Here is a 15,240-nt window from a genome sequence, read left to right on the forward strand (position 1 = left end):
CTGTATTTTCAGCATCATTACTGCAGTCTTCAGTGTCACATGATCTTCAGAAATCAGTATAATATGAACGCTTTATATTTTTGTGGAACCCATTGAATGTTTGGGGTTAAAAAAAAATGTTTTCAACATTGATAATAATCTGAAATGTTTCTTAATCAGCATATTATACTGATTTCTGAAGATCATGTGACACTGAAGACTGCAGTAATGATGCTGAAAATACAGCTTTGATCACAGAAATAAATTACAGTTTAACAGATATTCACATAGAAAACAGCTGTTTTACATTATAATAATATTTCAGAATTTTTACTGCATTAATCAAATAAATGCAGCCTTGTTGAGCAGAAGGGACTCTTTCATAAACATTAAAAAAATCAGTAATGTAAATTAACAAAATTCAAGACAATTAATAAAAGAATCACTTTTCTCTTCAAGAAGGAAAGTCTAGTCCGATTCAACTCTGTTTCAGGAACAGTTCTGTCCTCAAACTATAGCAAATTAAACACACACACATACAATTAATGTATAGACGTTTCAACAACCGAGTCAAAGGCCCTCAAACACACCCTAAACACAGGATGTGGCCCCGGTGGGCGTAACAATGTTCAAAGCACGTCCCATGCAGGCAAAACGGAAAAAAGAAACGCTAAGGAAAATGAGGCCAGTGACGCTTCAGGCAGCTTAACATAGAGACGAGCTCAGAAGTTTAACTGTAGCCCCTCGATTCCGGTTTCAACCTGAAACCATGTGCTGATGGGACTATTGTTTTGCAGTTGAAGAAAACAGAGTATTTCTGATACTCTATGTATATACACACACACACTCACACTCACACACGCACACGCACACACACACACACACAGTGGCAGCAGCAACATATGGAATCAGTAAGGCTGAAAGAAGATTCCAGCCTACGCTTTCACGTGATCTACTGTATACATTACACATGAGACACATGAGATATATGAGACACAGGCACAGACACAATGTACTCACAGTATATACAGGATTAGTCCTGGAATTCATAACATAATTAGGGATCAATCCTACAGGAGCCTGATGGGAATTTCCCAAAGAATCAAACAGGATTCCACTGGATTAGTCAATTCCTACAGTATTCCTACATGTTGCAGCTAAATAAAATTACAAAGATTTTATTTGTTTTGCATGTTTATACCATGCAACTGATATATATTATATAAATATAAATATATGTATGCAAATTAATGGCTTTTATCATATTGATGTAACACTGTATTTATATTATTTACAAAAAACAAAAACAAAAAACATCAGTTTGTATTATTGGCAATCATATAGTATAATAATAATATACATAATAGGTATATATTCATTGACTGAAAAGGAAATCTCAACAAATTGTACAATCAATTACAATAAAATTCTACATAATTGTTTTTTTTTTTTTTTACAAAAACCGAGATTTTGTACAATTTACCCTGTTGTTGTTGGATGTTCAATATCAGTATATTTTACTGGCAATCATATAATTATAATAAAAATATTAATCATATAGTCATATTGATTGCAAAGTAAATCCCCACAAATTATGCCATAAAAATTTAAATGTAAAAATAAAATCATTACCTTATACTACTGAAATCACTTTTACCCACTTTATATACAGTATATATATTATGCAAGTGAATGACTATTGTATTTGTATTATTTACAAAAACACAACACGTGAAATCCTACATATTTTTGACATCATCCACTTATTATACTGCTAAAATCATTTTTACCTAAATTATATTTTGATATGAATCCATGCAACTGAATGACTACTGTATTCATGTACCATTGTATTTTTATTATTTACTAAAAGTGGTACATTTTACCCTGTTGTTGTTGGATATCCATACAATAATGATAATAATAATAATATTAAATATTAGTCACATAGTCATATTGATTTAAAAGGAAATCCCCACAAATTATGTCATAAATTGCAATAAAAACCTACATATTTTCGACATATGCACCAATCATATTCATGTAACATTGTATTTATATTATTTACCAAACAAAATTACCCTGTTATTTACCCTGGATGTCCACAATATCAGTTTATATTGTTGGCAATGATAAAATAATAATATTAAATATTAGTTATATTAATTGTAAAGGAAATCCCAGTCATAAATTGCAATAAAATCCTGCATATTATCATCTTCTGAACGTGAATGACCTACTTTTGATATTTGTAAGGTTTCTAACACAGAAACACTGTGAGGGACAGATTGTTTACTTCTTAGCGGCTGAGCGATGACGTCAGGACACACCCCTAAAGGGCCGGGGGCGTCGCCCGCCTTCGCAGTCAGAGGCGCGGCATTCGGCCAATCGCGATCGAGCTGTCAGGCGTTTCGCCCAATCGGCGGAGACCGTGTCGCGAGGGCCGCCCGCGATTGGCCGTCGCGGTAACTATGTGTATAGACACGCGGGGGGAGGCGGGGCGACGCAAAGCTGCTGTCTGTCTAGATTCTGGAGAAAGAAAAAGAAGAAGAAGCATCAGTAGCGGTCCGCGGGACTAAACGCGAGTTAAAATTGCGCCCTGAGAACGGATTCAGTGGATGCTTACGGAAACAAGTCCGATTAACTCTGGTAAGATGTACTTACATTGTATTTTAGTGCTCGTAGTGTGGGAAAAGATCGCTGTAGTTGTCAGTTTTCGCGAATATGTGGCTGTGGAGTGTGTGAGTGTGTGTGTGAGAGAGAGAGAGATAGAGAGAGTGTGTGTGTGTGTGTGTTTGAGTGTGTGAGTATGTGTGTGACACAAAACAAAACGCTCACACTCACATCAGCTTCTGTAAAATAACAGGATGTCGCTCCTGTATTTGTTTGCTGGTGTGTAAATGATTCTGCGGATTGATTCTGGGCTCTCAGTGATGTGTAGTGGTGTGTAATATTGTGAGAGTTGCTGCCAAACTCATAGAGAGAGTGTGTGTGTGTGTGTGTTTTAGGACTCGAATCTAAATGTGAAGCTGGCGTGTGTGAATCCAGAGTAAACGGTGATGCCACATCAGGTAGAGACACTTTCACTGTGTTTCTCTCAACAGCTTTTATTGCTTATATGCTTCAGTTTACAGTGTTTGCGCTGCATGTTCACCAGTTGCAGTGTTTGTCAGATCAGTTAAACTCCATTAAGTGTTTCCATGATGGTCAAGTTCAGTTTGTTGCTGGATTGTGAGTGTTAAGGTCTTATTTTTCACAGATAGCATTAGTAAAAGGTGTTTGTTAAATGCATTTATTTTTATTGCATTGGTGTTAAATTAACAGTTCAGTTTGTTGCTGGATTGTGAGTGTAAGATCTTATATTTTACAAATAATTAAAGTGAAAGGTTTATTGAATGCAGAATATATATATATTTTTTCCCTTTAGCCTGCATTTATTTTTATTTTGTGTGCATTTTTCTGCATTGGTATTGAATGAACGCATTTGCATCTGAATATTGGGGTCTTTATTTAAAGAATAAGACCTCGTTTAAATATCAAATACAAAACAGATGAGAGAATGGCATGTTAATGCCGAAATTACTTGGGATTTGTTGCATGTTTATTAAACTTGGGGGGAAGAAAGCATTGTAGTATCAAATTTTATTTACGTATCACTAAATAAAATCAGCATTTGAAACTAAAACTGGCGTAATAAATAAAAATAGACCCATAAATAGACAACAATGTTCAAAATCAATGGTGATAAAAAAACAAAAGCATATATTGGAAACCATGCAGTATTGACTAATATTAGCATGTTTTAATTAAATGCATCAATCGGATTCTGATGATAATATCATAATTGTGAGCTTATTTCTACATTATTTCTATAAGGATGCAATTATGAAGTTTTAAATTTTTCGTATAGGTGTAGATCTGTGTGCTTTAAAAACAACAGCTCATAAAGCACTATTGATTTATAATATAGATCATTACATCATTTAATGGCCATAATGAAACAATTATCAGTATCAGACCAAATGTTTTTGTCTTTTTATATGTAAAGGTTTGCGATAATTGCATGCATTTACTGAAGAGTAATTCCGCGTGTGGCCTTCAGCATAAATCCGTCTGTTATTACAGTGATTGTTAGTGGCATTACGAGTGTTATTGAATCTCTTCTTTTGGCTTTATTAGTTGGATCAGACACTCGCCTAGGGCTCAGACGTACAAATAAGATGAGAAATACGAGTCGTCTCTTTTTGACTGATGGGGCAGGATTTCACAAGTGGTTTCTGCAATGCAAACGGTTGTTATAATCAAATTCATAGTATCGTATTCCATCTGTTGCCTTGATATTTCTCAGTACGACGGACTCTGAAGTGTTGCATTTCATTCAGCTGCAACGTCATGCATTTCTGTGGTCTTTAGAGGAAAACATGCATAAAAGAGCACTTAGCATGCATTGAATTCAACTGATTGACAAATATAAAAGTGTTTGTGTTTCAGAGCCGTTTGCAGGTGAAACATCAGCTTTTTTTCCCCCCGTGAATGATTTGAAACAAACTTTGCCCTGTTTGGCGTCTGCCGTGTTTTTTTTTTGTCAGAGCGTAGCCTTTGCTCCCTGTGATAGAAATCTTTTATAGTTGTTTTAAAGGGAAAAAGCGCTGCTTTGCAAGAATGGCGGTGAGCTTTAAACGGCACACGCGGCGATTGTGGTGGTGTGCCGTGAAGATGTGCCCCACACACACACACACACACACACACACACTCACATACACACACACACACACACACACACACACTTTTTTGTAATTAAGTGAACTTCCATTTTAGTCAGTTGTATTTTAGCAATAAAAAATGAAACTGCCTTTCTAAACACTGAGCAAGACTAAAATATGTTCAAGAAAGGCTAAACTACTAAAAAAACTACAAAAACAGATTTTTGTTGTAGTTTTTTGTAATTAAGTGAACTTCCATTTTAGTCAGTTGTATTTTAGCAATAAAAAATGAAACTGCCTTTCTAAACACCGAGCAAGACTAAAATATGTTCAAGAAAGGCTAAACTACAAAAAACTACAAAACAAATTTTTTTTTTGTTATTTATTGTTGTTACCGTAGGTTCATGGAGTGGTTTGCTCCTTTTTAGTTGGTTGTTTGTTTAACAAGAAATCACCATTAGCAACAAATAAGCAAACAAACAAACCACATTAGACTGCAGTTGTTCAATGCAGAATGAGTAAATTGCTTCAGGACATGCTAAACGACTTCTGAAGCGGGTTTTCTGCATGCAACGGACCACCCAGACACCATGGGTTCTCCATGTGATGCTGCTCAGCGAGATAAAGCCGTTTAGCGACGGGTTTAGCATTCCCAAACTAATTACCCCGTGATTGAGCGGAATGCTGAGTTTTAGCAGCGAGGGTCCTGGCGTAGGTGCGTAATAGTTCCCACATGGGTCGCTCCGCGCGGGACGCTGCACTCGTGTTACCGCAGACTTACAGGAAGTCCTGCTTTAATAGTTTGGGTGATTAGTTGTTTCCAGGGGAGATGAGCATCATTAGACCGGCTACTAATGTTTATAAGTGTTATTAGTTGGACATTAGCTTGATGGAATGGTTGTTGGTGTAGTGAGGTTTTATTTTGTTAATTGCTCATAGTTAGTTTAAGTGCTTTGATCAAACCTTATTAAAGTTCAGTGTGCACAATTGATTCGTCAAAAAAGAGATCAGATGCACAATTTTCACCATAAATGGACAAAAATATTGTAGATTACAGGGCCTGAATTTCATTTTGGAAAATGGGGGGGGGGCTTCCCCTTTAGGTGGCTCTTATGTAGGGGATTTTTTTAATTAGATGGGGGAGTTTTTTAGACCTGTTTCTAAACTACAGTCATCCAATCGAAATGTTTCGTCACCCAGTGTATTTGTGTTTTTTGCAATTTATAATGTCGTTGATTCATATTTATGTTGTGAGGAAGATACTTAAAAAGAACTTTGATTTCAAACTCTGAATTGAATTTATTGTAACTAAAAAAAGACAAGTGAACAGTCAGTAATAAAATAAGAATAGATAAATGACAAGCAATGGCACAAACAAATACAATAACAAGATACAACTAATATGAACTGTGCTTTAAGTTTTTCAGGTAGGTATAATTTATAATTTATATAATAGAAAAATATTAATATATAGATATATATAAAATATTTAAAAATATATAATAATATATTTATATAATTTTATATATAATATTTACACACACACACACACACACACATACAAAATAGAAAAGTATAAATATTAGAAATATATATACATATAGAGAGAAAATTATATAAAAATATTTCAGATATTATAAAAACAAATCATATATCTTAGATACTTAGAAACGACACGTAAATTTTTCTTTAGGAAAACAACCTATATTATTAAATGTAAAAAAATAAATTTGTTTAGATACAATAATCAACACGATAAAATTTGTATGGTAATATTTAAATTGCACATAAGGCATTAATTATATAACTTTTTAAAAATATAATTGTTTTTATGCCAATTCGTTACATACGTACATTAAATAAGACATCACTAACAGACAAAAATATAATGATTATGTAATATAGCGCATATATTTACTAAAATGTTCCATTCTAGAGTTGTTTTTTCTAGATATCTATGAAGTTCATGAACATTGACTTTCCTGATGTAAATGAATACACTGATGATCAGACGATCGGTTCACATCTACAGTGATCTGTCACGCCACGTTAAAGATCGAAGAATCGATATTGGTTCAGATCGATTAATCAATGTGAGTCACGACCTTTCTTTACAGAAAGTATATGTATGTTAGAAGTCAAGTGAGGTCATGTGATGCCTGTTTGCTGCCGTCGTTATTTTTAGCTTACGATTATAATTTCCCTTTCCTGGCTTCATTTAATCAGACGTTAGATTGCGTCTAGACAAGTGCGTTTCGCCACTGCGCAGGAATGGTGAATGTGAAAGTGATTTACGCGAGTTATGATGGGAAACTCCCGCCAACACTGCGTTTATGAGAGGCGGGGCTCCCCGAGCTGTCAATCAGCCGAAGACACGCCCCTCTTCAGCAGGGACTGCAAGCAATAATTCATGAGAAGATAAATATTTTACAGGCCAGAAGTTTAAATACCAGATTGCGTGCGTATTAAGTGCAGTGGGAATCATAAATGCGAAGATTATACGTGCTTTTCTTATGCAAGTGAACTCTGATCAGGACTGAAGAGGAATTTTGTGCTTCCAGCAGAGGAAGTCTGGCCCTTTTCTCTCTCTCTCTCGTTCTTGTTTGCTCGCGCTGTGGTTGTCGGGGGGGTGGGCGAGGGTGGGGCTGCCGCGCTCCGATTGGCTGTGTAACACAAGCCCCGAGCTTCTGATTGGTCGCCGGGTAACAAGCCCCCGTGTTATTGTTGATGTGATGGAATCTACAGGATGCTTTAAAGGGAACATGAGGGTGACGGGATACAGCATGTCTGACCCCATTCACGAATTCCTCTCTCTGCTTTTCCTCTTTCTTTCCATCTGTTTTTCTGCTTTCATATTTTGTTTCCCGTAGAGACACGGTTTGGGCCTTTAAAAAATAATTACCATGGTAATGATAGTTTGCAGATTACCACAATCGTGGTGAGCCTCCAAAATACCATATTTATTACAGTTAGTGATTCTGCTGTAAAATTTGAGATCTGCTTTGAACAGCGTAAGAAACTTTAAAAACATTTGTCACTTTCTTTCTTTTTTTTTTTCCTTGTAGAAGAATTTGATATATTTCAAATAAATAAATAATTTTAAAAATATATATATTTTTGGTATTTTCATTTTTGAATGACAGAAAAATATTAATTTTTTTGTAGAATTATTTTATTTATTTTAAATAAATAATTAAAATAAATATATTTTATTAAATTAAATAAATAAATAAATATTTTGCCAACTTCATTTTTGATGACCGAAAAAAATATTTATTTGTAGAATAATTAGATTTATTTAAAATAAATAAATAATTTTCAAAAATACATATTTTTGGCATTTTCATTTTTGAATGACAGAAAAATATTTATTTTTTGTAGAATTATTTTATTTATTTCAAATAAATAATTAAAATAAATACATTTTATTAAATAAAATAAATAAATAAATATTTTGCCAATTTCATTTTTGATGACCGAAAAAATATTTATTTGTGGAATTATTTTATTTCAAATAAATAAATAATTTAAAATAATTATATTTTGTCAGAAATACATTTTTGGTTGACAGAAAATATATTTATTTATTTGTAGAATTATTCTATTTATTTAAAAAAAATCATTTAAATACATTTTTACATTAAAAATAAATAATTTAACTAAATATATTTTTTTAAATAAGTACATTTTGAATTATTTTATTAAGTTAAAAAATTTTAATAATTTAAATACTGTAACAAATAAGTTAAATTAATAGATTAAATAAATACATTAATTAATACATTAAACAAGATTAATAATTAAATAAATTATTTGAATGTCATTGATCCGTATCAGTGGATCAGTTTAGTATTATGGTTTTTGAGTGGTTTTACAATGGTGTTCTTTAAAGACACTTACAGTATCATGATATGAATGTATATGGGAAACATGTAGTATCTTGGTAAATATGGAAGTATTTTAGTACCAGCACAAGGAAGTGTTCATGTTTACTGCATAGTTAGATACTTATCAGTCCAAATAACTTCAAAGCTCCTATTGTCTTAAAAATGAAAGCAAACATACAGGAAGAAATAATGACGTGACCTTTACCCCAAATACTGAGAGCTGTTCACCGCTGATGCCACAACACATCCACACACATTCACATTACAGCGTGACGAAAGGCTCTTCAGCATGTATTTATTTCTCTGTAACTCACTTATAATTTTAGCCAAGGTGTCCTGCACCAAAATAAATAAATAAACATTTTCCACCCTCTCTCTGACCCGTGCAATACTGGGCTCGTTTTCCACTGAAGTATCTAAACAGGCTTAATGATTGATTTTACAAATAAAAATGCATGAGATTTGTTTACAGAGGATATTATCATGAATTTAAGAATTGTCTGTTCCATTAGTAATTAGTGCTTTTTTAAAGAATAAACCTGGAATAACAAAAATATTAAATTGCTATTATTTTTGTGTAGTTGCTTCTTAAAAAAAAAAAAAAATCCATTAATCTAATAAATTTGTTTTTTGTTTTGTTTTTCTCTGGGAAAAACAGAAACATTTATTGGATAGGAAAAATGAACAGAATTTCAGTATTATTATTATATATTTTTTTATAGTTTAAATGCTGCTATATCTTTAAAATGCATATGTAAATGAATTTGAATTTGTAAAAGAATTCAAAAGCGTGAAGTGTTTGTCATGTTCTGACCATAAAGGATAGTTTAAAACCACAATTAATCGTCTGGTTTTTACAACTTTCACATTGTAGCAAAAATCTGCCTTTAAACTTGAAAGAAATTCAAATTTGACCTTTATCGTGATAATTATCGATATCGACTGATATGAAAAAAAAAATTTTTGATAATTTTTTGGCCATATCGCCCAGCCCTAACACAAGATAACATGGGTCAAAAACAATAACAATAACAACAACTAAGAATTAATTAATTTTATTATTATATACAGAGTTCTGGCATGAAACTCTAGATGGCGCAGTCCGATAGGTCTAACTCAATCTGACCCAGGGTTCCCACGGGTCCTCGAAATCCTTGAAAGTTTGTGAATCTGAAAAAAAATTTCAAGGCCCTGGAAAGTTTTTGAAAATAAACATACATAGATACAGGTCCTTGAAAGTGCTTGAATTTATTTTGTGCAAGAAGTTTTACGAGGTGATTCCTGTATGCTATATGGAGGTTATTTCATGTATGTTATATGTGCAGCAGCAGTATTTCTTACATGCTCACAGCAGCATGTTGTGGATGTATTGGCAGTAGAAAGTCTCGGTTCTTGCTCTGCCGCAGAAGCAGCAGCGTAGCAGATCTATTCCGCCAAGACCAAATACATTAACCAGGGTTCCCACGGGTCCTCGAAATCCTTGAAAGTTTGTGAATCTGAAAAAAAATTTCAAGGCCCTGGAAAGTTTTTGAAAATAAACATACATAGATACAGGTCCTTGAAAGTGCTTGAATTTATTTTGTAAAAAATTCCATATTATTCCCTCTGGTCCGCTAATGTGTTATTTCGCCAACACTTAGTGGTCTATGCATACTAGCTTGCTTGATTTACGTTAGTTACGCGCATTTTATGAGTTACGTTAAGTGTTTCCCGCGTGAGATACTTTGTGTTGTATATGGCAAGCCAAAAGAGTCAGAATTAAATTTATGCCGTTAAATACGGCGGTTTTTACCGTTTACGCACGTTTTTTATGGCATCTGCTATCAGGACGGCGTATTTGACGGCGCTAATGCTGTTTTAAACGCCAGAAAAAAACAGCGTTTTGTATGTAAATGCGATTTATATATAGCGTAATTCTGACTCTTTTGGCTTGCCATAGTTGTACGTTACCATGACGTTCACGCGTGCACGAAACTACTACAATGGTACCTTAACGTTTCACAGACACACCGGGAAATTAATGTTGAATTGCTTTGCTTGTTAAGATAATGTTAACCCATAAAAGCATATTCATATATCTTAAAACTTCGGGTTACATGAGCCTAAGCTCTTTTCAATAAAATCCATGCAAAAGTTAATATCAGATCATTTTAGAATACAGTATAGGATGTACCGAATATTCTTCAGTTTTATGCAAAACAGAAATACGACAAATAGAATATCAGATCTCTGTCATACGGCCAAAAATAAATGCAAAAAAAAAAGCTTTTTTTTTTTGCATAGTTGTGATTGACACATGCAAACTGTAACAATGTATCTTACAAGGTAAGCTTGATCTCACTTGAAATGTGTCCCCGCATTAAGTCCTTGAATTTGAGGGTATTGAACCTGGAAAATCCTTGAAAGGTCCTTGAATTTTAAGTTAACCAAGGTGTGGGAACCCTGATTAACATTGTCATGTATATTACCATGCCAATCCCTCCCAGAGTTGTCATGACAGAAATATATTTTTTGTGGCATGGCCAGTGAAAATATTGGCAGGGCAAGTAAAAAGTTCGACCGGGCCAACAGAAAAAATCCTGCAGGCGTGCTTCAGCGCCGTCTTTCTGGACTGTGTTTCCGCCGGTTGTTGTTGTGTCTGGCAGCAGCTCTGGACCGTCCTTGAGTTTGGAGAGCGTCTTCATTAGCGAGAGCGAGAGAGGAAGTGAAAGTGAGGGCAAAGGAAACGGTTGAGAGCGAGCGAGAGTGTTTGTGTTTGGACCGGACAGCTGTTTAACGCCGTTACCTCACTGCTCTCTCTCTGTCCGTTTGGCAGCTGTTTCTCACGTCATCGTGGCTTCGTCAGACTCTTTAAGGCTCTGTTACTCTGCTGCTGCTGTCGCTATTTTAGACGCAGAACCCCGAGACAGCTCTGACTTGTTAATCAGGCCATTAATCATGCAAGTTATAATAATGTGTATAATGAGTGATTAGCACATGATTTCAGTTATTAGTGCCTTTGAATCGTTGCAGTTCTTACACTGCAAAAAAATATCGGATCTAAACACCGTTAAAGGTTGGCTTTACTTGAAAGCAATTTGTTTTCGGGGGAATATTATCTTGAATTTATTTTGTTTTTCTTAGCCTATTGGCAAATAATGTTTTTTAAAGATTAAATCTTGTTAGTAGTTCTATTTTAAATTAATTAATGAAGTGGAATAGAAACATATTTCAATTAATATTAATTTAAATAATATATATCATTTGTTGGACTGATTTTAATTACATATGTATATAACAATTAACAATTATTTAAAAATAATCATAGCAGATGAATAAATTAAAATGATAAATTTTTATTTAAATTGAACATTTTTATTTACATTTAAAACTTTTATTTAAATTGACATTTTAAATAATTTAAATTTAAATTTAACATTTTAAATAATTTTATTTAAATTTAGAATTTTGTAATAATTTTATTTAAAACACACACACACACACACACACACACTCACTCTCACACACACACACACACACACACTCACACACACACACACACACACACACACACACACACATATAAATATATATATGTGTGTGTGTGAAAAACACACACAACACACACAAAAAATATGTAATTTTTTAAATAATAGTGTATTATATACCATGTTTGATAATGTTTGGTTCTGTGTGAGATGGTTTGATCTCTAGAGACGCGTCGTTCCTCCAGAGAGACATGAGGAGCAAACACACACTGATCACGAGGGACGCTGGTGCATTACTCCTTTATTCTCATTAGGACTTCATTTATCACATCATTACTTTTCTTTCTCCAGAACTGGTCAATGAAGGCAGATGCTGAGGTTAACTTCGTGACATACAACAGCTCAAAAAAAAAAAAGAAGCGAAACATGGTCACATATCTTTGGAAAGCTGAGATTCTTGTGATTCGGATGATGCAAACATATTTTAAGATACAATCAGTGTCTTTGTCAGACCGCCAACAAGGCTTCATGCTGTGATCCCATTGTGTTTCCCAGCTATCAGGCGTCTGTTTACAAAAAATATAGGAGGAATGTGTTTTTTCCTTCTTCAGTGTGTTCCTTACTCAATACCAGACAGACTTACAGTGATTCTGAGGTGTGCTCTGTTTAGCAACAAACCTCAGAGTGTCGCCTTTCAAAAGAGACCAAAACCTACTCAATTACTAATTTTTTCTCTCTCTCTCTTAAATCATTTTTGCCAATTGGGAAAGAAAAATCACTTTAATTAGGTTAAAGTTCAATTAAGTTAAATTCAAGGTACACACTGCCGTTTAAAAAGTAAGTAAGATTTTTATTACTCTTTAAAGTCTCTTTTGCTCATCAAAGCTGCATTTATTTGATCAGAAATATAGAAAAAAATTTAAAATTGTGAGATATTATTACAATTTAATATAACTGTTTTCTGTGTGAATATCTGTTAAACTGTAATTTATTTCTGTGATCAAAGCTGTATTTTCAGCATCATTCCTCCAGTCTTCAGTGTCACACGATCTTCAGAAATCATAATAATATTCTGATTTATTATTAATGTTAGAACCAGTTGCTTCAGCTGCTTCATATTTTTTTGAAACCTGTGATACTTTTTTCAGGATTCTTTGATGAATAACAAGTTATAAAGAACAGCATTTATTCAAAATATGAATCTTTTCTAACAATTTAAGTCTTTATTATCACTTTTTATCAATTTTGCACATCCTTGGTGAATAAAAGTATTAATTTCTTTAAAAAAAAAAAATTACTGACCCCTAACTTTTGAACGGCAGTGTATATTATTACAAAAGATTTCTATTTTGAATAAATGCTGTTAACTGAAAACACAATCTTATGCTTCTCAAGTAAATTAATCTTGTTTTAAGGATGATTTTATTGCCTTTCATTTTAGTTTTTGAAAACAGGAACTAAACACTGATTAAGAAAGTAGTTTTAAGTGTTAAGTGAATTCAATTGATTTTAATAAAACATATATATATAAAAATATATGACATTTGTTGCACTGGTATATAGCCCAATAGATATGGGATTGAAGTGTGCCTCCTAAAAATAGGCTTCATTTTCTTTTAACAAAAATTTAATTTCTGGCATGTTTTTGTGAGATTCACGTGGGATCCTTGTTCCTCGTCTCAATTCGTTCCAGACGAGTTTCCATGAGCGTGCAAAAGATTTGCATCATGTTTTCTAGCAGCACGTTGCTTTTATTTGCTTTGGACGTTCTTTTTTTCCTCAAATCCAGAGCGAAGTCGGAAGCTGCTTTAAGGCCGACATTTAAGACTTATGTATTTGAATTGCATATAAAATTTCCATGCATTTGGATTATACAGTTTTAACATAAACGCACTTATAAACTTCATGCATATTTGATATTTGTCAGTCGTACGTAAATGAAACGGGTCAGATTTCTGTAATGGTACTAATAAAGTGAATACAGTAACCAGGTTTATGTGTTTATTATCAACAAATCGAAATTAGTTTCAGTCTCATGCATTTTCACTAAACAGATTTATGCTGATTTTAAGCAATGTGAATAAAATACATTTTAAAAATGATAAAAAATATTGAAAAAAAAATCAAATTATAAAAATTATAAAATGATAAATATATAGAAATAATATAATATAAAAATAAAAGAGGTTTAAAAGTACGATCATTTAAATAAAATGATTGCAGAAAATAACTATAATATTAAAATTTGATTATTTAAAACAATTAAAAACATAAAGAATTATAAATATGATTATTTAAAATGATTACAAATATAATATAACAAACAAAGATTTAAATAAAATGATTAAGATATAAAAAATAAGAATATAATGTAAAAATAAAAAAGAAATATATAAAAATAATTATTTAAATGAAATGATAATTAAAAAAATAATAATAATATAGAAATGAATGTAAAATTTTTATTTATTTAAATAAAATGATTAAAGATATAAAAATAATAATATAGAAATGAATGTAAAAATTATTTAAATAATGTTTAAAATATAAAAATAATAGTGTAGAAATTAATGTAAAAATTATTATTTAAATAAAATGTTTAAAATATAAAAATGATAATGTAGAAATGAATGTAAAAAAAGATTAAATAAAAAAAAAAGATTAAAAATAATATAATATAAAAATAAAAAAAATATATAATTAAATAAATTCAAATAGATGCAAGTAGTTTGTTTTGAGTGCAGAAATCTGATTAATTTATGTTTGACTGACAAATATGCATCTCGTTAAGTTTAGTCTTAATATAAAAACAATAACTGTGTAATCCAAAATAATAAAAAATAATAAACTGTGTAATTCAAATGCATGGAAACTTTAAATGCAATTCAAATACATAAATCTTAGGCCTAACTATTTTTTCGAGCGTTTCATAACGTGAGGCTGTTTTTGCACTGATGTCAATAGTTTTCTTATGAATCATCAGTTTTTAGTCAATTGGATTACTCAGAAATATGCGTTCATTATAGTGAGCACAGACCGTTTTCTGCAGAAGTGGACGGATGCATAGATGCTGTCTGCTGTTTAAAGATCGAGAAGCTTGAAGAGAAAAATCCACGTCTGTTAAACGCTTGAGCCACTGAACCGCGGGACTTTAAGAGCTCGTAAACAGACCGATGGAGTGACTGCGGAGAGAATAACAGAACG

General features: G+C 32.5%; 1 protein-coding gene across 1 annotated transcript in view; it reads left to right on the forward strand.

Annotated features, from left to right (window-relative positions):
- Window positions 1-2,505: 2,505 nt before the first annotated feature.
- LOC107748291 (vitamin D3 receptor A-like) overlaps window positions 2,506-15,240 on the forward strand; it is a 45,427-nt gene continuing 32,692 nt past the window's right edge. The window contains exons 1-2 of the mRNA XM_016563030.1: window positions 2,506-2,628; window positions 2,988-3,050. Of these exons, the coding sequence (XP_016418516.1) occupies window positions 2,598-2,628; window positions 2,988-3,050 (94 nt within the window). The 5' untranslated portion in view covers window positions 2,506-2,597. The remainder of the gene's footprint in view (window positions 2,629-2,987; window positions 3,051-15,240) is intronic.

This window comes from Sinocyclocheilus rhinocerous, unplaced genomic scaffold, assembly GCF_001515625.1.
Source record: "Sinocyclocheilus rhinocerous isolate Xijiao unplaced genomic scaffold, SAMN03320098_v1.1 scaffold3214, whole genome shotgun sequence".
Taxonomy (NCBI): domain Eukaryota; kingdom Metazoa; phylum Chordata; class Actinopteri; order Cypriniformes; family Cyprinidae; genus Sinocyclocheilus; species Sinocyclocheilus rhinocerous.